This window comes from Chiloscyllium plagiosum, unplaced genomic scaffold (assembly GCF_037043375.1).
Source record: "Chiloscyllium plagiosum isolate Xiang-an unplaced genomic scaffold, Cpla_swu_hap1 HiC_scaffold_6, whole genome shotgun sequence".
In the NCBI taxonomy this organism is placed as follows: domain Eukaryota; kingdom Metazoa; phylum Chordata; class Chondrichthyes; order Orectolobiformes; family Hemiscylliidae; genus Chiloscyllium; species Chiloscyllium plagiosum.
This window is the reverse complement of record NW_028270144.1, coordinates 127,022,712-127,046,788: the sequence shown is the minus strand read 5'-3', so window position 1 is coordinate 127,046,788 and position 24,077 is coordinate 127,022,712. Positions and strand designations below refer to the sequence as shown.

Genomic DNA, 24,077 nt, shown 5'->3' with positions numbered 1-24,077 from the left:
TAAGAATGAGAGGCAGGCCAGTCAAAGCTGAGATGTGGAGAATTGTCTCCAATCAGGGAGGTGAATGTTTTAAATTCTCTACCCCAGACATGTGTGGAAGCTCAGTTCTTTGAGCAAGCTCAAGGCAGAGATTGATAAATGCTTGGCGTCAAGGAATATGGGAATAGTGCGGGAAAATGAGGTTAAGGCAAGATGATCTATTTGATGGTATAGCAAGGTGAATGGACTGAATGGCCTACTCCTGTTCCTGTTTATTAGGTTCTTGTGAGAAGGTGATGGTGAGTTTCCCTCAGTTAATTCAACTGAATGATTCTGTAGACCTGTTAATGGTCAAGTAATGGGTTTTGGCAGACTCCCTGTCTAATTCTAAATCTGTTCTTTTAACAGCTTCATGATCATTTACCCACCTATTAACCTCAACTTTCTTTTTAAATAATTGATTTCCAATTGTCCAAGTGATCTCTTCCAAAATCACAATCTTGAATTGATTAGTCAACTTCAAGTGGTTCAGTTGCAGAACCACTTCATCTTTCCAATTGACATGTATCATTGTGAATGTGTGTGTGAAAGTTACTCCTTCCCCTTCATTCTGTCAGGGTTTCACTGGTGAGGGCCAGCATTTGTTGCCCATTCCTAACCGAGAGGTGTGCTCAGCCGTTTCAGAGAACCCATATTGCTGTGGGTGTGGAGTCACATGTAATCCAGACCAGGTAAGCAGGGCAGAATTCCTTCCTTAAAGAGCATTAGTGAGTTAGATGGGATTTTTACAACAAGTGATGATAAATCATGATCATCATCACTGAGACTAGCTTTCAATTCCAGATTTGCTACAATCCAGTTTCCTGTTTACAATAGTTTTCAATTACAAATGTGTTGAATTGCACAATCACTGTAATGAGATTTAGAGCTCGTCTTTATACATTTACTGGTCCTTAAAACCATCACTATGTTCCCATTCCTAAAGATGTGTCTGTTCCCTTCATTGATCTCCATCCATATTAGGGAATGGTTCCTCGTCTGTCCCTGTATTTACCTAGTATCATGGTGACTGCTTCTCTATTCTGTCTCGTTGTCTGTGCAGTACTGAACTGCTCTCTGTAAATCTATAAAACAACTCTCCTTTCCCCAGCCTCGAAACACCAAATCTGGCTGGGGTGGACTCATTAATTCGGGACGCTGTCAAAACCATACTCTTTTCTGTCCAGTCTGTATGATGGTTGTTCAGCTTTAAGCAGAGCGAGGCGTGGGGATGTCTGTCTGTGTGTGTGTTTGTGTGTGTGTGTGAGTGAGGAGTTGATACTCTGACTGTGTGAATGTGTGTCTGTCCCTGTAATGTGCCGCCGGGAATGACAGTGAAACAGAGCAATCGGGATTTGGGGTTAAACCGCCTCCACGAAGGAAATTTATCTGTTTAATTATCAGATAAGGGAGGGGTGTGTGCCCGTCGGAAAGAAAAGGAATTTGTGCCGAAGTGGGAGTGGACGTGATTCAAGGCGATAGAGAGACAGCAAGAAGCAGGGGCTGTCTGAATTAAATCTCCCTTTGTAGCCTCCGAGGGCTCGGCTCTGATCTGAAATTCCGGGGAATCTGTCCACGAAACTGGAAAGACAGCCAAATAATGAGTGACAAGGGCACAAGGTTTGTGAGATTTCTGTATTACTGAATGTTTGAAATGCAAGTGGAAAGGGGAAATGGTTCGACTCAGCTGAGCTCCAGCCTTAGGGCTGGACTGCAAACTGGGAGAGAGTCTCCTGCTTTTGTAAACCCTGAGCATTCTCAATCAGTCTGTTGCTAACAATATAAAGGGGAGTTGATGGCCTAGTGGGATTATTTGCTGGATTATTAATCCGGAGACCCTGCTATTGAGCTGGGCACCTGGGTTAAAATCTTGCAATTGTAGATGGTGGAATTTTAATTTGATTTTTTTTTAAAAACTGGAATTAAGAATCTCTAATAATGACTGTCATTAAAAACCCATCTGGTTCATTAATATCTTTTGGGTAAGGAACCCTTACCCAGTCTGGCCTACATGTGACTCCAGACCCACAGCAATGTGGTTGACACTTAGCTGCCCCTGGGCAATTAGCATGGGGTATTAAGTGCTGGCCTAAGCCAGTGACACTCATGTCCCATGAATGAATAAAGGTAGAATTCTCCTGGCAGTCATGAGTTTAATTTTTTTTTGTGATGTTGTTGTTTCCTTTCTGCTTCCCTTGCAATGTTCCCTGCTGGTTAAAAGCTTTCAAGTGAGATTCTGAGCTGTGAACCTGGTACTTGGATTCAATTTAAAAGCATTGATGACTGCAGTGAGGTGTTGGGGATAAATGGAGGTTTGTCAGAGAACTGTTTGAAGGTGATCTCCTCCCTCCTCCCTCCTCCCTCCTCCCTTTTTAGTTCCCTTTGATTCCTGTTCTGTCAAGTCTTAGATATGCCAATGGGTTCACCAACCCCCAGTCACTCTCCTCTTTCTCATTTGAGGATTCCAAGTGGACCACATTTTTACCCCCCACCCCGAGGCTGTCCCACCTCCAGGAATAGCAGAAGGAGGCTGTTCAGCCCCTCTGTCTACCCTACCACTCAGACAAAGACTGCCCTATGACTTCACCTCCCTTTACTGAGTGAGGGGAAGCTGAGGATGTTAGATTTAGATTAGATTCGATTCCCTACAATATGGAAACAGGCCCTCCAGGGCAACAAGTCCAGACTGATCCTCCAAAGAGTAACCTACCTAGGCCGATTTACCCCTGACTAGTGCACCTAACACTATGGGCAATTTACCTGACCTGCACATCTTTGGATTGTGGGAGGAAACTGGAGCACCTGGGGGAAACCCATGTGGGCAGGGGGAGAATGTGCAAACTTCACACAGTCACCCGAGGTAAGAATCGAACCTGGTCCCTGGTGCTGTGAGGCAGCAGTGCTAACCACTGAGCCACTGTGCCACCCAATATTTGAAATGATGAATCAGGCTGCAAGTCTCCTGTGGAGAGGTATTCAACATTCCTGCCACCCTTTGTGTGAAGAAACAGCTCCTGAACTTCTCTTCCGAATGGCTTTTTCTCTTGTGGGCATCATTGGCTGGGCCAGCATTTATTGCCTATCCCTAGTTACCCCTTGAGAGGTGGGTGTGAGCTGCCTCCTTCAACCGCTGCAGTCCATGTCCTGTAGATTGACTGATAATGCAATTAGAGAGGGAATTCCAGAATTTTGTCCCAGTGGCACTGAAGAAAGCCTGACAATTATGTTAAGGCTTTGTGGTCTAGCCTCAGAAATACCCTTCAACATGGGAAAGATTCTCTATCTACCAATCAATTACTGCCAATGTTATAAAATTGTCGATTAGGTCATGCCTTAACTTTCAACATTGCAAGGAGGACCAGCCTTGTGTTTAGAGTCCCCCCTCACAATCTGTAAGGGCCCAAGATCATTGAGGATTGCCTCATTGTGCATGGTTTGCGCAAAACTTCTTCTCCCTGTCGTTGATTACCGTTCTGGAACATTCCAAGTAAGAAAGCTCCTTGAATATGTGGCCTGCAAAGTCAATGGAGGCAGATTCCACAAGACATAGGAACAGAAATTAGGCCATTCAGCCCATCGAATCTACTCAGCCATTCAATCATGGCTGATAGGTCTTTCAACCCCATTCTCTGACTTTCTCCCCATTACCATAATCAAGAGCCTATCTATCTCCATCTTAAATAGACTTCATAGTAATGGGTGAATTGGATAAATACGTAAGAAGCAAACATGTTTTGTGGGAGTTGCAGCAGGAGAGAGCCAGGGAATGGGGATTTAAGAAGATGAGATGTTCTCCTCAGAAGAGAAGGCTAAGGAGGAGATTTAATAGAGACGTTTGAAGTCATGAAGCACTTTGATCGAGTGGATCAGGAGAAAATGGTTCCAGACGGGATGGGGTGGTGTGGTGCGGTGGGTAGAATGATGAGATTTGAGCCAAAAGGAACAGGCATGTACTTGACCCAGAGGGTGGCTGGAAAGGCAGTGGAAGCAGATTCAAGAGGAACTTTCAAAAGGAAATCAAATAAATTCCACCCCACACCCCCAAAAAAAAAATGGGATGAAGGGAAAACAGGAAATGGAGAAAGATGAAGAATGAATGGACCTGATTACATAGTGCTTTCTAAGAGTGGACATGGATATGACGGGCATCCCAGTTCAAACTCCAAGCCACCTGACACCTGGAGGAAGAACGTCTCATCTTCTGCCTTGAGACTCTCCACCCACACGGCATCAACATCGACTTCACCCGTTTCCACATCCCCTTTTCCCCCACCTCATCCCAGATCCAACCCTCCAACTCAGCACTGACCTACCTGTCCATCTTCCTTCCCATCTATCTGCTCCATCCTCCTCTCCAACCTATCACCATCACTCCCACTTGCATCTACCTATCGCCTTTCTACTCCCACCTTCCTATTTATTATCCAGCCCCCTTCCCCACCCCCACATTCCTGATGAAGGGCTTATGCCCGAAACATTGACACACCTGCTCCTTGGATGCTGCCTGACCTGCTGTGCTTTTCCAGCACCACACTCTTCAACTCAGCAAGTAATAGGGAAGGTGACTGGAAAGTTGGCCTTTATTTCAAAGGGAATGGAGTATATAAGTAGGGAGATTTTGCTAAAACTACCAGTCACTAGTCAAACCAGCAGGAGTACTGTGAATAGATTTTGTCCCCTTTTTATCTAAGGAAAGATATACTGCTAATACAGGCAGTCCATAGAAAGTAGACGAAGTTGATACTCAGTATGGAGGGACTGTTCTTGTGAAGGGAGGTTGAGTAGATTGGGCCTGTACATGTTGGAATATAGAAAAATGAGAGGTGACCTTTTTGGAACTTACAAGATTCTTAGCAGACTTGACAGGGGGAGATGTGGAGAGGTTGTTTCCTCTGTGGGAGAGTCCAGGACCAGAGGGTATCATCTCAGAATGAGGGGTCACCTGTTTAAGACAGAGTTGAGGAGGAATTTCTTCTCTGAGGGGAGTGAATCTGTGGAACTCTTTACCACAGAGGGCTGGGTCATTCCGTACATTCAAGGCTCCGAGAGAGAGATTTTTAATCAGTCGGGGAATCAAGGGTAGTGGGGCAAAGGCAGGATAGTGGAGATGAAGATTACCAGATCAGCCATGAATGGTGATCGAGGCTGGGTCACTCAGCACATTGAAGGTTGAGACAGACAGATTTTTAATCAATTACAGGTTATGGGAAGAAGGCAGGAGCATGGGAGTTGAGGATTCTCAGATCAGCTGTGATCCCACTGAATGAATGGCGGAGCAGTCTCAATGGGCCAAATGGCCTCTTTCTGCTCCTGTCCCTTCCAGTCAGAATGGCTACCTTCAGTGAGCAATGATTTTTCACATTCCCATAAGAACAGCTTTCACTCCAGCTCTCGATTATATGTCCTCAGGGAGTTTACTTTGAGAATGTGTCAGTGATTGGACATTTGAATGGACAGAGTGGGTGCAGTCAGGCGAAGGTGTTAATCTTCTCTGAGCCCCTTGCTCTCAGCCTGACCCCAAACCCCTACCCCATGAGAAGATGTAAGATTCTCCTTCCCTACCCTATCCACTCCTTTAAGCACCTTGGATAGGGGAGGTACTGGTGAAGTGATAATATCATTAGTCCAGTTATCTAGAAGCTCAAGGTATTGTGTGGGGAACATGGGTTCAAATCCCACCATGGCAGGTGGAGTAATTTAAATTCAATAGAAAGTTAGTCTAATGGTGACCGCACAGCCATTGTCAATTGTCTGGCTCACTATTACCCATTAGGGGGTCAGTTTGTTGGACAGCTGGTTTAGGGGCTCTTGTGGTGCAGTGGTAGTGTCCCTACCTCTGAGCTAGAGAGGCCTGGCTTAAAGTCCTGTCTGCTCTAGAGTTGAGTAATAAAATCTCTGAGCAGGTTGATTTAGACAATATCTAAACTGATAATTTGACGTTTTTGCATTTGTTCTCATAGTTGCAAGATTAAAAACCACTCCCAGTGCCCTCTCTTCGAGAGGGTCAGACTATGGAGACTTCACCTTTTGAATACCCTTTAGGGAGGGAAATCTGCTCTCCTTACCTGGTCTGGCGTACATGTGGTTGTTTCTTAGCTGCCCTCTGAAATGGCTGAGCAAGATGCAATTAGGAATGGTCACCAAATGCTGGTCTAACCAGCAATCCTGTGAATGAATAGGAAAAATAATACCTGAATTAGGCCTACTAGTATGAATTTACAAAATTGGCTTGTGGAGACTGACCTCATAGTTAGATCTGAAACGGAAATGTTTGCAAGGGTAGGGAGCAAGGGCAGGGTGGGGGTCAGTGGATGGGTGGTATGAATTAGATAACTCTTTCAAAGAGTGACACCATGCAGAATGGCCTGCTCACTGTGCTAGCTGACTGGATGATTCAGACTATCACTTGGTTCTCATCTCGTAAAGGGCCACGAGGGAAATGTTTTGTGAATTCCATGATCAGTTCAGGCTGCTGTGGAGCATTGTTGATCAAACAGGAATGCTGAGCTAGAGGCAATTAAAGCTCAGAGCCAATTATTCTTCCCCGTTCTTAACATTTACTGAAAGTGCAGATATTCCCACCTCGTGTGTAATCCTGAATCAAACGCGTCAGTTCTTGGCAGTGTGTTGTATGTTGATCAAGATGTACAGGAACCATCTGCACCGCATAAAGGAACATCTGTTGAGTGAATAGTTGTGTTGCAATGAAATGGTCATTTCTCAAAAAGGCAATGGATTTCTTCCTTTTCAGTCCTGCTTTTTTTTTCACATGGATGTCATTGTCCCATCTGAGAATCACCTTCTTCTTGCTTCCCTCAATTTTCCCCCTTTATTCCCCACTTTCCATTGGACCACGTGGGAGCGATTTGGTGTGTCTCCATTCTTGCCAGGCTGGATGGTTGAGTTGGCAGCAATCCCACAATGTGGTTACTTTCAAATCGGCTACCTCCTGCCATAAGGTCGGAGGATATAGTAGCAAAGTAGGCCATTCGGCCCCCATTCACTGAGATTGTGGTTGATCTGATAATCCTCAACTCCATGCTCTTGCTTTCTCCCTAGATCGATTGGTTCCCTCATTGATTTAAAAATCTGTCTGTCTCAGCCTTGAATATACTCAATGAGCCAACCACGATGGCCCTCTGCGGTAAAGAATTCCACAGATTCCCTCTCCTCTGAGAGAAGAAATTCCTCCTCATCTCTGTCTCAAGTGGGTGACCCCTTTTTCTGAGATGATGCCCTCGGTCCCAGAATCTCCCACAAGGGGAAATATCCACCACATCTACCCTCTCCACATCTACCCTGTCATGTTCTCCAAGAATCTTAGGTTTCAATAAGGTCACATCTCATTCTTTTATGTGCCAGTGTGTACCAGACCAGTCTACTTAACCTTTCCTCATAAGACAATCTCTTCATACCTAGGATCGGTCTAGCGAACTATCTCTGGACTGCCTCTAACGCTAGTATACCTCCCCCTAGACAAAGGGCCCAAAACCGTTCACCGTGTTCCAGCTGTGCTCTGACTACTGCCTTATCTAGCTTTAGCACAACCTCCCTACTTTTATACTCCATTTCCTTTGAAATTAAGGTCGGCCTACCACAAACAAGTCATCAGGTGTGGGATGTCCATGATACAGATCCTGCTGCTGCTCCCATCCTAAACCAGTGGAGCTGAGGCAAATGTCAGAACTCTGTTCGGATGGACTCAGTGTTATCTCTTCAGGACCATGATCCCCTGCACGAGTTGTTATATTGATTTATTAGCTCAGAGTTTATCATTGTAGCAACATTACAAAGCCCACATCACACAGGACTGCAAAGGGCATACATGGCAATGTTATGGTAGTGATGAGTAATCCAGAGATGAATGCCCTATGATAATGGGTTCAAGTCCTATGATAGCAATATTTAATTAAGAATCTGGAATCCAGAGCTTATGTTAAGCAATGGTAACCATGACAACTATCATGAAAACCCATTTGGTTCACTGGTATCCTTTAGACCCACAGTGATGCCATTGGCTCAAAACTACCATCTGAAATGGAGGGTAGTCTCAATGTGAAGATGGGACTTTGTTTCCATAGGACTGTGCGGTCATCACTTTTATTGATACAATTATGTACAGAATGCATTAACTGGCAGCAGATTGGTGAGGAAGAGGTCTACTACATTTTTCCCTTTGATAGTTCCCTCATCACCTTCCATAGACCCAGTCTGGAAAGACTGAATGAGACATCAAAGACCCCTGGCAAGTTGGAGTCATACCTGGCACATTGGAAGATGGTTGTGGTTGTTTGACGTCAATCAACACAGCTCCAGGATATCTCTGCAGGAGTTCCTCAGGGTTATGTCCTAGACCCATTATTCTCAACTGCTTCATCAATGACCTTCCCTCCTTCATAAGGGCAGTAGTTGGGATGTTTGCCAATGTTTGCACAATGATCAGCAATATTCACAACTCCTCAGGTACTGAAATAGAGCATGTCCTAATGCAGCAAGACCTGGACAATATTGAGGCTTGGGCTTACCAAAGGCAAGTAACAATTGCAATCATAGATCTGAGGCAATGACTAAACATCACCCTTTGACGTTCAATGATAACATCACTGAAGCTCCCGCAATCAACAAGCGAGCATTGTCATTGACCAGAAACTGAACTGAACTAGCTATATCAACACAGACTACAAGAGCAGGTCAGAGGTTATGAATACTGCAGCAAGTAACTCACCTCCTGACCCCAAAACTTGTCTACATCTACAAGCCACAACTTGAGAGTGTGATGGAATATACCCCACTTGCCTGGATGGGTACAGTTCTAACAACACACAAGAAGCTTGATAGCATCCAGGACAAAGCAGCCTACTTAATCACTGGGACCTCCTCTCTAACAGCACTGTGGGTTTTCTCAAAGACTGAGCCACCACCTTGACCTGCTACAGTGCACCTTCTCCAGGGCAATTGGGAATGAGCAATAAATGCTGGCTGAAGTCACAATATCCTTATCCCATGAATGAATTAAAAATGCAAGCCACACAATTCAGGGAAATTAGGGAAGAGACAAATGCTGGTCTTTGCTAAAGAGATCAAAGGGTCTGGAGAGAAAGAGGGAACAGGGGACCGAGTTGGATGGTCAGCCGTGGTCATATCAAATGGCAGAACAGGCTCTGAGAGCTGAATGACCTACTCCTGCTCCTGGGAGAAAGTGACGACTTCAGACGCTGGAGAGTCAGAGTCAAAAGGTGTGGTGCTGGAAAAGCACAGCAGGTCAGGCAGCATCCGAGGAGCAGGAGAATCGACGTTTCAGGTATCACATTCCTGATGAAGGGCTTATGCCCGAAACATTGTCTTTCCTACTCCTTTTTTCTATGTTTCTATATGCCCCCCCCGTCTTATGAAAGAATAAAAAAAATTGCTCCTCTGTTTATTGTGACCAGCGTCTTTGTGCAGCCACTGAGTTGGCATTGTCTGGCATCCTCCCTCTGTCCATATCTCAATGCTCTCCTCCTGTCTGCTTGTTCATCTGCTTCTGCTTTGACCCTCCATTTTGACTTCACTTGTTGCCAGGGCTTTAGTTTCTGATGCCAGTGCTTATTTGTCCTTCTCTTCAGCTGTGTACTTAGCCTGTCCTTTTAATTGCTGAACTTCTATTCTTAATCTAACTCATCTGCCCCTTCATTTGACCCTGATTGATTCCGGCTCTGATCGATACTGATATAAGTCATTTAGAAATAATATTAGAGCTAAGTGACAAACAAAATGTTAAATTAAACCATTGAATATAAATAACTCATAAAGACTGAGTTATTTTGAGTCCGTCATACTGGACAGACTGTGGCTGGTGATGATGGGCTCATCTTCCATTAAAAATGTTTACATTAGTTTTGACTTTGAGAAACTGCTTTCGTTCATGTCTCCCCACACAGTTAACAGCTTCCAGACTCTCCTTTGTGCCTTCTGAAATGTGCTCTTGAAACTTTGGAAGTGTGCCTTTTTGCGAGGAGGGCAAACGATTGGGTGAGTTAGCCCCGAAGAGACTCATGCCCCCTTCTCACCACCTCCGCAATGATTTGTTTTATTATTGAGCTTTGGTATAGTGAAAAGTTTTTTGTTTTGCGTGCAGTACAGGCAGATCATACCATACAAAGTGCTTTAGGGTAATAGAACAGAGCGAGGAATACAATGTTATGGCTGCAGAGAAGGCACACAGAGAGCAAGATCAACATTAGATCTGAAATTTAAGAGGTCCACTCAGCAGTCTATTAACAGTGGGGAAGAAGCTGTTTTTGAATTTTTTGGTATGTGTGTTTAAGCGTTTGTATCTTTGGCCTGATGGAAGAGATTATAACTGAGGTGGGAGGGGTCTTTGATGTTGGCTAGCTTTCCAAGGCAGCGAGAAGTGTAGAGGGAGTCCCTTGATGGAAGGTTGGCTTGTGTGATAGACTGGGCTGTGATCACAACTTTCTACAGTTGCTTACAGTCCGGGGTAGAGCAATTGCCATGCCAAACCATGATGCATTGGATAAAATGCTTTCTATGGTCTATCTGTGAAGGTTGGTGAGAGTGCTGGGCATGATGTTGCTTCTTGACTGGCCAACAATGAAGGCCCTGAGATGCATGGTTAGTTACCAGCCGTGGAAGACTCCACTCACCACAGGCCCGGTCATCTGTTGTCCTTGGATCAGGCAAGTAATGTAGCTCATTTCCGGGGTAACTGGGTTGATCTGTCTGCTGGGTTGCCATTTACCCCCATCAGGAGCAAGGGGAGGCGGCTGAAGGCCCCCTGACCCCACCTGCCTCCATCCTTAATTCTGAGCTCCCTGACCATGGTGTTTCCAGGAGCTGGAATTAGCCCTTGGCTTGGAGATTCCTGCCATTCTTTTCTGAAGAAGGGTCACTGGACCTGAAATATTCATTCTGTTTCTCTCCTCTGTCCCATCTGCTGGGCTTCTCCAGCGTTCTGTCTTATGGATTCATGGTCACCATCATTTTTAGTTTTAAGTTTCAGATCTTAGTAAATTGAATTTCAATTCTATTATCTGCGGTGGGGGATTTGAATCCATTCCAACTGCATTAGTCTGGATCTCTGGTTTAATAGGCCAGCGATATCATCACTACATCACTACATCCCCAATTAATCATAGTTATGCACCCCCATCTCGACTGTACTCTTGTGACTCACCCTCAGTACCAAGCTGATCACCCCTATGCAGCGTTTACAAAAAAAAAACCAAGCCATTCAGCCCAAATACTCTGGACTGGTGTAAGTGCACTCTTCCCACTTCTCTCCATCTTGCCCCATCACCATATCTGCTTATCCAGGTTCTCTATGACCTATGCCCTGCCCCACTCTCTGGGGTAAGACGTTCTCCCGAATTCCATGTTGGATTTGCCAGTGACTGTCTTACGGGTGATGGAGTCTGCAATAACACTCTCTCCCCCCCATCACCCACAACACCAGCCCCCCCGCCCAGGCTTGGCTTCACCATAAATGGAAACATCAAAATCAACCCCATCAGATGCTTTATACCCTTTAAAACAAATACTCCATCAGGTGAGCCCTCAGCTTTCCGTTTTCCATCGAAATAGGAGTGGCAGTAGACCGTTCGTCCCTTTGAGACTGCCAATCTATGTGACTATGGCTGATCACTCAATTCAGTCCCCCGTTCCCACTTTCTCCCCATGTCCTTTGATCCCTTTAGCCTTAGGAATTACTGTATATCTCTTTCATCAAAACATTCAATGTTTGACCTCAAATCATTTTCCGTGGCAGAGAATTCCCCAGGCTCCCCACTCTCTGGGTGAAGACATTTCTCCTCATCTCAGTCCTAAATGGCCTAACCCGTATCCTTAGACTGTGACCCCAGGTTCATGGCTACAGCCTTTTTTTCATTCTGTCTTTTCAATCGGTTTTCTCTTTCAGTCATTATCACTCCCCATTCATCTCCTCTTTCTCTGTCTGTCACATACCTCACCAGCTCATTGTTCAATTGACTTTTTATTCATCACTGACTGGATCAGTCTCCCACCATTTCATGGCTGTGATTCTCCATCTTCCTGCTGTTACAGCACAGGTCTCCTTCACTTTAATCAACACTTCACATTAACATGCCTCAGCCTTGGTGATCGAATGTTCACAGATTTATTACATTTACATCAAAAACAACATGCTTTATAAACCAAAGTTAATGTAGAAAAAGATCACAAGGCTCTTCACAGAAGTGATTATTAAATAAGATTTTAAATCCATCTAAGTAAAAAGTTAATTTTGTTTCTTTATGTGCTATACATAAACCCACAATGCCCTGAGGTAGGGAATTCCAGGATTTTGACCCAACAACACTGAAGGAACGGCAGGGGGTGGTGTTCCCATGTACCTGCTGCCCTTGTGCTTCTAGATGGAAGTGGTCGTGGGTTTGGAAGGTGCTGTCTAAGGATCTTTGGTGAGTTTCTGCAGTGCACCTTGTAGATGGTACACACTGCTGCTCGTGAGTGTTGGTGGTAGAGGGAGTGGATGCTTGTGGATGTGGTGCCAATCAAGCTCAGTGCTCAGTCCTGGATAGTGTCAAGTTTCTGGAGTGCTGCTGGAACTGCACCCATCTCGGCAAGTGGGGAGTATTCCATTACACTCCTGACATGTGCCTTGTAGACGGTGGGCAGACAGGAGGTGAGTTACTGGCTGCACAATTCCCAGCCTCTGACCTGCTTTTGTAGACAAAGAATTGATTTCTGGTCAGTAGGATATACGATCGTAAGCTTGTTCAGAAGTCGAGTTTCTAAAGTTGTTTTAACGGTGGAAAGTGAGGTGGAGATGTGGAAAGGCATAGGGACGGGCACTACAGTGCCTGAAGCCTAGGAAACTGAAAGCACAGCTGCAAATTTGGTGGACAAATTTAAAATGAGGGGGGAATTGGAGAAGAGCAGAGATCTCGGAAAGCTGTGATGCTCGAGGAAGTGATGGAGGGAGGGCATAAGGACAAGGGGGGCTTACGACAACCAGGTTGGGAATGTCTGGACTAGTGCACAATAAGAGTGGGATTTGGCTCAGATTAGGATCTGGGCAGCAAAATTTTATTTATAAATATTATTAACAATAATTAAACATCAACCTCCAACAAAACCTTTCTTCTTTTTTGGCTAAGAAATTTGAAATGTAAATTTCACATTTAATGTGTTTTGGCCTGATCAGAATTTAGTTGAATTTCAATGCTGTTATTTTCACAGCTGCTGTTTATTTAACAAACTGCATGTTTTTGCAGTAACTCAAACCGTTACCCAGCTTCCTTACCAAAATGCTATTTTCACTTTTTTACTGGTAGATTTTCCTACTTTTTGCTTTAACAGTGCAGCACTTCCTAAGTGACAGACATCATTATCCAGAGGCTTTGTCACTGTGTACAGTGAGAAAAGGCTTCCTTTACCTTTACCTAAATGAAAAGTAGGAACAAAAGGAGGCCATTCGATCCTCTGAGCCTGTTCTAGCATTCAGTTGGCATTGAGTTGAACCTAATGGTCACCATGTCTTAAGTAAGAGAATTTGGGAGGTGATGGTGTTGTGGTAATGTTACCAGGCTTGTCATCCAGAACCCTGGGCTAATGTTCTGCAGGAATGAGTTCATGATAGATGGTGAAGTTTGAATTCATTGACCAGCTGGAATTTAAACATTGTTGCTTAATGTCCTTTTATGATTTGGGGGTGATGGTGCTGCACTGGGGTGGACAAAGTTTAAAAAGTCACATAGCACCAGCATATAGTCCAACAAGTTTATTTGGAAGCACTAGCTTTTGGAGCGCTGCTCCTTCATCAGGTGGTTGACAGCTACCTAATGATGGGAGCAGCGCTCTGAAAGCTACTACTTCCAATTAAACTTGTTGGACTATAATCTAATGTCCTTTTTTTTGGGGAAGAAAATCTGCCCACCTCACATGGTCTGGCCTATATGTGACTTCAGACCTACAGCAATGTGGTTGACTCTTAACTGCTGTCTGGGCAATTAGGGATGGGCAAATAATGAGAAGGTGCAGGGTTAGATGCTGTTTGTTAAGAATATTAATCATCTTCATGCCAACCTCAGCCAGAATAGGAATTGAACCCACATTGTTGACCTCAATCTGCTTCACAAAACAGCCAAGTGAGCTGAGTGGCAGCCTGCAGTTTTTTTAATGGGGTTGGGGTGGGAGATGAACTTTCCAGCCTTCTGTCTCGGATGCAAGAGCCACTGATCCACGGCTAAGGGTCCTCAGCAGTGTCACTTGGGAGCCAGTCACTGACTTTCGGAGTCTGACTGTTTACAAAGAGGAAGTGAATAGACAGGTAGGAGCGAGAGGCTCAGTTGGTCAGGAAGTGGATCTAGCGCAGACAAACACGATGAACCCATATCCTCTCGGTCCCCTATCGTCCCCTGCCACAAACACAGCAGAGCGCCTGCCAGACGATAGCAGGATTCCCAATTCACAACATTGACCCTGAACAGAGGACCACTGTGGACTCAGACTGCCACCTTCTGAGATGGAAGGCTGCCATTGCCTTTACACGGGATAAAGAACTTTTAAGAATAGGAAGAGAAGAAAGTCATTCAAACCCAAGAACCTGTTTTGCTATTCACTTGGATTGTGGCTGTATTTTAACATCTTTACTCTAAGAATCTAGCTTGGCAAAAGAAAGTTATTAAACTCCACTTTTTCAAATCTTCATTTTGTCACCAACCTTTCCGGTGACGAGGAGCAGAGTTCCAAATGAGCTATAGCCCTCTGTACGATAGGGTATTCATGATGAATGATCAGCCTCAAATCTTAAGGTGGTAGCTCCTTCTCTGCACTTGTGACTCCAGATCCTCTTAACTGCCCTCCTGAGGCAATTAGGGAGGGCAATAAATGCTGGTCCAGCCAGCAATACCCACATCCCATGAGTAAATATATGCCAGCTTCTGAGAACCAGCCTATTGTTCGTGAGTGGATGATTGGAACAGACTCTGGACAGTTTGGGGAGAATCTCACAGATTGACTGCTCCTCTCGACAGAACCATGACCAAAAACATCAAATCCACTCCAGGATTGTTTGGAGCAGGAATCCCTGTTCTGGTTTGAGGTTTTGTGATTCCGCTATCTCCCAGGCGCTGTAGGTATGAATTTGGAGTCCCACTACATTCCTACTGTTTCATGGGATGTAACTACACTGATGAGACCGGCATGTTTTGCCCATCCCTAATTGAGCTGAGTGGTTGCTAGGCTACCTCCCGTGGCATTTAGGAGACAACACATTGCTGTGAGGCCTGAAGTCACATGTGGGCCATACCAGAGAAGAATGGCAGATTTTCTTCCCTGAAGGATATTAGTGAACCAGATGGGTTTTTACAACAATTCAGTGCTTACGTTGTCACTGTTTCCCAATGCTACCTTTCTACTTTCAATTGCTTATATCAACTGACTTTATGCTCACAGTTAGACCATAAGATATAGGAACAAAATTAGGCCATTTGGCCTATTGAGTCTCCTCCACCATTCGATAATGGCCGATATATTTCTCAAGCCCTTTTTCCATGTAACCTTTGATCCCCTTACTAAGCAAGAACCTGTCTCTGTTTTACATGCACTCAATGACTTGGCCTCTGCAGTAATGAGTTCCACAGATTCCCCACCCTCTGGCTGAAGAGCCTGGGTTCAGTCGTCAGTGGAGGTGGGACTTGAACTCGTGCCTCTGAATTGATTGTCTGGCCCTGCAACATAACCATGCTGTGTGCAGAGTCCTTCCAGCCAATGAAACTCAACCGCTCGTCAAAGAGACCCCACCCCCACCCCTGCTTAGACCCTCACCCAATATCCTGATTAAATTATAGAGTTATAGCTCATTGATTGCATTGCTTTTGGGAGTAATTACTATCTGATCACACTCATTAATTACACTAAATGCAACTGATTTTTAAAATAAAATAATGGAATGTGGCATCATTGGCTAGACCAGCATGTATTACCCCTAATTGCCCAGAGGGCACTTAAGAGTCAATCCCTTTGCTGTGGGTCTGCAGCCACATGGGCCAGACCAGATAATGATGGCAGATTTCCATTGCTGAAGTATATTAGTGAGCAGAATGGATTTTTTACAATAATCAACAACTATTTCATAGTCACTATCAGTGAAACTAGCGTCAATTCCAGATTTATTAATTGAATTTAAATTCCACCACTGAGATTTGAACCTGTGTCTAATGGAGGAGCCATGTACAACTTTTGTATTGAGTATACCCCTAACCCTAATGTTATGATCACACTATTCCCCATTCCAGGGTTTCAGCAGAACCCATAAGGAAATTTGTGAGCTTAAGTCCCCAGTTTCGCTGGGCTCCAGTGTATTTTGATGTTTCTTTGACTTTATCTCCAGGGTCACAGGCTGCTAAGAACTCAAACTGTTTAACCAACATTGTGTGATTGACTGGGTTAAGGGTCAGCTTGACTGACTGCCTCTCGGTGAATTAAATTCTTGGTTACGAAGGCACGTGGCACAATTGTCTCCCGACATTTGACGGAGTTGAATTGTCAATCAAAAGCCAGTGGTTTGAAACTGTGGAAGGTTAGGTCAGCTCAGTGCAACTCCCTGGGTGTTGAGAGATGATGGAAAATAATTGCTATTTACACAAAACTATTAAGAAGAGGTTGCGAATGTTTGTTAGCCGTTTGAGATGGTTTCATTCCTACAGTTTTATTGCCAACAATTATTTGGATGTTTATTCATTGTTGAATCAGATTTACCCAATTATCAAAGTGCTTTTTGAACAAATGTATTCATGGGAATTACTGACACCGAGATAATTTCTTGCCTGTCTCCTCGTTGCCCTTGAATGAGTGACCTGCTCAGCCATCGCAGAGGGCAATTGAGAGCCACCAACATAGCCATGGGTCTGGAGTCACGTGTAGGACCTGACTGGGTAGGGACAGCAGATTTTCTCCTTAAAGGATATTAAACACAGAAACCAGGAGTAGGCCATTTCGCCCCTCATGCCAACTTCACTATTGAACAGAATCATGGCTGATCCTTTCTCAATGAACCAGATGGATTTTTACAACAGTTGATAATAGTTACCACAGTCTCTATCAGCGAGACTAGCTTTATATTCTATATTCATTCATTTGAATGTTAAATTCCACCAGCCACCATGATGGAGTTTGAAATTATATCCCCAGACCATTAGCCTGTTCCACTGAATTACAACGAGGAGAAAATGAGGACTGCAGATCAGAGTCGAGAGTGTGGTACTGGAAAAGCACAGCAGGTCAGGCAGCATCTGAGGAGCATAAGCCCGAAACATTGATTTGCCTGCTCCTCAGATGTTGCCTGACTGTTGTGCTTTTCCAGCACCACATGCTCGACCACTGAATTACAAGTCCATTACCACTGTAGCACCATCGCCCCTTCTTTTGGTCATTTCAAAGATGAAAGAAGCAAAGTGTGGAAAAATCAGTATTAACTCTAGGCTCGTTCCGATGTAAGAACAGACAAAGTTCCTCGGTGGACGATCTCTGCAATCAAAGGTAGTCCAGATGGAAACTGGGAGACGCTGATAGTTTGGGGTAGTACCTTACCTGTTAGAGTCATAGAGATGTACAGCTCGGACACAGACCCTGTTTTCTATGTTTCTATGTCAACATTTTGTGACTGCAGAGATATTTTGAAATTCTCTAAACAAAATCAATTGTGCACTCAATGATTATCACCTGTACATATATAGCAGCTGGAAATGGGCCCAGCTCGCTCTCCCTCTCAAATGTCCTCCCCAAAGTATTCTGTGCAGGATTGTCCACTGCACAATCCAGCACTGTGATAGTGATAGATTTCTGTCACTACTCAAGAACTCCATCCTCAACGATGGCTGCACAGATGGAAGGAGGTGAACTCAATTGACTTTAGCTGTTGATTTTCATGTCTATGACTATGGAAGACCAATCTGCTTTAAAACAAAATCCACCCTTCCATTCAAGGCTGAGACACAAGGCTTTTTAATCAGGAAGGGAATCGAGGGTTAAGGGGAAAAGGCAACAAAATGGAGTTGAGGATTATCTGATCAGCCATTATCTCACTCAGTTGGGGAGCAGACTCAATGGGCTGAATGGTCTCGATGTACAGATTGGCTCAGAGACCAGTCATCTGTGAGAGCTGTTGGCTGATTAGTCAGCATTCAAGGAAATTACAGTAGCAGGAAGACATACAGTTGTACAGTGCTTTTAGAACCTCAGGTCATCGGTGCACGGCAACATCCCATTAACAGTGACATGACAATGACCAGGTGGTCTGTTTCTAGAGCATACAAATGAGTGAATTGGCTACAGGAGTTGGCCCTTTGGCCCCTCGAGCGTACTCCACCATTCAAGAAGTTTGCAATTGATGGAGGCCTCTGTAATCCCCTTTTCTACCTGATGCCTAACACTCTTTGCTCTCCACTGCTCCTCAAGAATCAACCTAACCCAGACTTAAAAATATCCAATGACCCTGTCTCCACTGATCCCTGGAGATTCTCAAAGACTTTTGGAGAAACGGGGTGGCTCAGTGGTTAGCGCTGCTGCCTTACAGCACCAGGGACCTGGGTTTGAATACACCCTCCTATTATTGTGTACAGACAATACTGAACAGTAGGAGAAAGTGAGGTCTGCAGATGCTGGAGATCCGAGCTGAAAATGTGTTGCTGGAAAAGTGCAGCAGGTCAGGCAGCATCCAAGGAACAGGAGAATCGACGTTTTGGGCATAAGCCCTTCAAGGGCTTATGCCCGAAACGTCGATTCTCCTGTTCCTTGGATGCTGCCTGACCTGCTGCGCTTTTCCAGCAACACATTTTCAATACTGGACAGTACTCAAAGCCAAATTAAGCCAGATCTTAACTTTACTCAGTGCTCGTTAGGACCCCCAATAATATGAGAGTCTCTCTCAAAGGGTTTGTAAATGGTGAGTTTCTTCTTTCCCTGATTGTGAGACGCACTCTTTAAAGGGGTCTGCAAGGGTGAGACTCCCTCTTTAAAAGGGGTCCTGAATGTGGAGATTCTGTCTTTTAACAGGGGCGAAATTCCTTGCGTAAATTCTCAGTTGAGATTTTTGTACAGTATTGGGCTGATGGCCACAGAAAATTTATGTCAATTAGTTTATTCTTCGATTCTTGGCAATAATTAACTTCTGGAAATTAGATAGTCACATCATCTCAGACAAAATACATATTTATTAAACATGCCTCTGCAGGCTGATTGTTAAAACCATCCATCACTTGGCAGTAAAGACTGGGTGAGAGTTAATTTGTAGCCATACTAAAATGGGCACTGCTTAATCAGATATTTTGCCTCGTAAATAAATATTCCAGATTTTAGATTAAGCATGCGCACATCACAGTGAGCAATGCTGCCTGGTATAAAACACTAGAGTTTGGGTATGTTCTAATCAACCTGGTCAGACACCCCTTTGGAGCAGGTGGGACATTAACTTGAGGTTTTCTGGCTCTGAGCTGCACCAGTAGTTCCCTAGATACAGAGTCTATCTCGATTCTGACAATGATCATTTTATAATCCATGTTGCCAATAAACAAACTCTGTCTCTTTCTGGCCATTTCCTTGTCTCTTTACTCCTTTAGAGTTTGGGTTAGCTCGGTTGGTTGGAGGACCGGTTTGACATGCAGAGTGATGCCAATGGTAGTCTGCACTGGCGAGGTTGCCTCGGAAATTCTGCTTTTTTCAACCTTTCCGAGGTGTGGTGACACTTGCGTTGAAACACCACCAATCGTATCTCTGTCTCTCTCTCTGTCTCTCTCTCTGTCTCTCTCTCTCTGTCTCTGTCTGTCTCTCTCTCTCTCTGTCTCTGTCTGTCTCTCTCTCTCTGTCTCTGTCTGTCTCTCTGTCTGTCTCTCTGTCTGTCTCTCTGTCTGTCTCTCTGTCTGTCTCTCTGTCTCTCTGTCTCTCTGTCTCTCTGTCTCTCTGTCTCTCTATCTCTCTATCTCTCTATCTCTCTATCTCTCTGTCTCTCTGTCTCTCTGTCTCTCTGTCTCTCTCGGTCTGTCTCTGTCTCTGTCTCTCTCCCTTGACAGCGGGACTTCCCTTCTACCAGAATAATCCCTGGAATGAGTGATTTGCCTTAAGGGCAAACTCCTGTATCCTCTGGAGTTTAGAAGAGTCAGAGGTGACTCAATTGAAACACTAAAAGATCCTGAGGGGACTTGACCGGGTGGACGGGGAAAGGATGTTTCCTCCTGTGGAGAATCTAGAACTATGGGATCAGAATTTAAAGATCAGGGTTCATCCATTTAAAACCAAGATTAGGGAAAACGAATTGAGGCTTGTGAGTCTTTAGAATTCCCTTCCTCAAAGGATAGTGGATTAAGGCTTTTTAAATAATTTTAAGGCAGAGGGAGATAGATTCTTGATGACTAAGATTGCCAGGGGATGTACTGGAATGGAGATTTGAGGTTAAAATCCGATCAGCTGTGATCTTATTGAATGAGGGAGCAGGCTTAAAGGGCTGAGTGGCCTACCTTTTGTTCCTTGTTTGTGTATTCATATGTAAATGCAAGAACAAACCAAATTAATAGGGGTTGCAGTGTATTCTAACTACGCAAACCAAATCTGGAGTCATGACCACCGACTGGTCTGCATGGTCTCCTGCAGCCAGCTCTCCTCTGACTGGAAGCAGGTGTCAGTTGGCTCCTGCTTGGTTTTTGGAGCCTGACACCGCTCAGGCCTGTCATGGACGAGGGGAGTGTCCTTCTCCCCAGTCACCACCTTCTCGGGAGATTGTTCCCGATCGCCCAGTTCCTCCGCATCCGGCTGGTCACCTCGCTGCCTTCTCCAATTGTGCAGAACACAGCACAGCAGGAGATCAAGACCATAAGGTATAGGAGAAAGTGAGGCCTGCAGATGCTGGAGATTGGAGAGGAGAGTGTGTTGCTGGAAAAGTACAGCAGATCAGGCAGCATCCGAGGAGCAGGAGAATCAACGTTTCGGGTGTAAGCCCTTCATCAGGAATTCCGTCATGAAGTACAGGAGCAGCATTTGGCCCATTGATCAACGATTGATAGGTTTCTCACCCCCTTTCTCCTGCCTTCTCCCTGTAACCCTTGATCCCCTTACCAATAAGTGCCTATCTATCCCTGTCTTAAATACACGCAATGACTTGGCTTCCACAGCCCCCTCCAGCAATGAGCATTACAGATTCCCCACCCTCTGGCTGGAGAAATTCCTCCTGATCTCAGTTCTAAAGGGTCATCCCTTCACCCTGAGGCTGTGCCCTCGGGTCCTAGTTTCTCCTCCTGGTGGAAATATCTCCTCATCCACTCTATCCAGGCCTCTTAGTACTCTAAGGGTCAATCAATCCGTAGTAGACCCGTCAACTCTAAGGGCATTTAAATGGTCATTGGATAAACATATAGATGAAAATGGAATAGTATAGGTTAGATGGGCTTCAGATTGGTTCCACAGGTCGGTGCAACATTGAGGGCCAAAGGGCCTGTACTGTGCTGGAATGTTCTACGTTCTATTCTCCCCCTCATCCTTCTAAACACCAGAGTCCTCAACCACTTTTCATACGACAAGCCCTTCCTCCCCGGGATCATTCTTGTGAACCAGCTGGGGACTAAGCAGCGCATTCTGTCTGGACACTGCAGGAGGCCAGGGCCAGTCCAGATCAAGTCCAAGTAGTGGAACTGCACCTTCAGCATCCCCATTGTCTACTCGCTCCCCCCCCACTTGGCAGGAATCCTCACATTGCACCTTTTAATGATGCCCTCCCTGTCCGTACATTTCCGTGTTAGTTATCGATGTTTTGTAAGTGGCCAAGGGGATCCGGGAGCTGCCAGTATTCATGGACAAGAGGGTGTGTGTGGCTGGTGCCCAGCCATTCCTGCTCTGAGTTCTCACCGTCCAGTTGCTCGTGACACGAGAGCATGCTGTGTGTTAATGAGGTGCAATGAGCATTTAACAAAATCGACAACTAACACGGAAATGTACGGACAGGGAGGGCATCATTAAAAGGTGCAATGTGAGGTGCAAGCCGTAAACCCCCTCAAATTATAGAGATTTACTCTGTATATAACCCCATGGTGTCCCTGTGCTGGGAGTGTTTGGTGGGACAGTGCTGAAAGAGATTTACTTACAGTTTAAAAGAATACAGGGGCCTTTACTTTCAGTTTAACAGGGTAGAGGGAGTTTTACTCTCCATTTAACCCTGTGCTGGGACAGTTTGATGGGGACAGTGTAGAGGTAGCTTTGACTCTATATCTAACCCCATGCTGTCCCTGTTCTGGGAGTATTTGATGGGGACAGTGTAGAGGGAGCTTTACCTACAGTTTAAAAGTAGAGGTAGCTTTGATTTCAGTTTGAAATAGTAGAGATGAGATTTCATCTGTCCGATTTGTTAGTTGAAATTAAACTTCTCCAGCTGCTGTGGTGGGATTTGAACCCATGGCCTTAGTCTGGGCTGTGGATGACTCGGCCCATCCCTTTGGCATTGCTATTACCACATTTTCCCCCAAACTGTTGTGGAGCCCCCACCACCACCACCTGCTAATCCATTGGTGGGCCACTTAATTCTGTTGTCCATTTTATCTCCTCTTCCAATAGGTAGACAAATCCATTGCTGCTGCAGTTTCACCTTTACACAGATTGCTGTGTTATTACGGTTGGTCGTTTACACTCTGACTGAACTGTCTCCACGTCAACTAGTGACAATAACCCAAGAGATCTCACAACCAGAGGCTGTCTGTGCAAGACCGGCATTAACAAACCTAACTGAGAATCCCAGAGAGTGGGGAGAATTAAAGAGGTGAGGAGCAGTAGGCCATTCAGCCCCTCTAACTGTATTGGTGAACGTCTGTTTCATGTCGACACCTGTGGTCCCATGGGAATTCTGTCCACATACAGTTTTAAAAGGCCCTAACTTTCCTTTCTATAACTCTTTCCCCACAGGAGCTGTCAGACCTGCTAAGTTTCACCAGCATTTTCGCTGTTTGTAAAATTCCCTGCTTTCATTATCTCCTTAGGGAGTCTGACCCCAAGACTGACCACTCCACTCCCTGAAATATTGTTCCTGCAGATTAGCTTGGATTTAGCTGGAGCTAATTCTGTCCCGCTCTGTTCAGGAAAGATGTCAGAGTGCAGAGAAGCTTCCAGTGATTTAAGGACTTTTGTGATGAAGAAAGAGAGTGATGAATATAATTTATTTATTCATTCATTTTATGGGATGTGGGTGTCTCTGGCTGGGCCCAGTATTTATTGCGTGCCCCTAGTTACCCCATGAGAAGGTGGGGGTGAGCTGCCTTCTTGAACCACTGCAGTCCATGTGCTGTAGGTAGACCCCAATGGAATTCCAGGATTTTGACCCAGTGACAGCAAAGGAACGGTGATATATTTCCAAGTCAGGATGCTGAGGGGCTTGGAGGGGAACTTGCAGGGGGTGGTGTTCCCACGTATCTGCTGCCCCTTGTCCTTCTAGATGGAAATGATGGTGGGTTTGGAAGGTGCTGTCTGAGGATCTTTGGTGAATGTTTGCAGTGTATCTTGTAGATAGTACACCCTGCTGCTATTGAGTGTCAGTGGTGGAGGGAGTGGACACTCCTGAATGCAATGGCAATCAGGTGGCTGCTTTGTCCTGGATGGTGTTGAGCTGCTTGAGTGTTTTTGGGGCTGCCTTCATCCAGGCAAGTGGGGAGTATTCCATCACACTCCTGACTTGTGCCTTGTAGATGTTGGACAGGCTTTGGGAGTCAGGAGGTGAGTTACTTGCTGGAATATTCCTAGTCGCTGACCTTGTCTTGTAGCCAATAGATTTATGTGGTGAATCCAGTTGTGTTTCTGATCAATGATAACTCCCCGGATGTTGATAGTGGAGGATTCAGTGATGGTAACACCATTGAATGTCAAGGGGCAATGGTTAGATTGACCTTCACCAACAAGAGACATAGCCTGGCATTTGTGTGGTGCAAATGTTACTTGCCACTTGCCAAAGCCTGGATATTGTGCCAATCTTATTGCGTTGAACACAGACTGCTTCAGTGTCTGAGGAGTCGTGAATGGTGCTGGACATTGTGCATCCCCACTTCTGCCTT

The 24,077-nt window shown here is 45.0% G+C and overlaps 1 protein-coding gene across 2 annotated transcripts in view; it reads left to right on the top strand.

Annotated features, from left to right (window-relative positions):
• Positions 1-1,241: 1,241 nt before the first annotated feature.
• Positions 1,242-24,077, top strand: part of LOC122551082 (beta-arrestin-1) — a 137,565-nt gene continuing 114,729 nt past the window's right edge. For both annotated transcript variants that reach the window (XM_087988441.1, XM_087988440.1), the window contains exon 1: positions 1,242-1,638. In XM_087988441.1, coding sequence (XP_087844567.1) covers positions 1,619-1,638 — 20 coding nt within the window. In that variant the 5' untranslated portion in view covers positions 1,242-1,618. The remainder of the gene's footprint in view (positions 1,639-24,077) is intronic.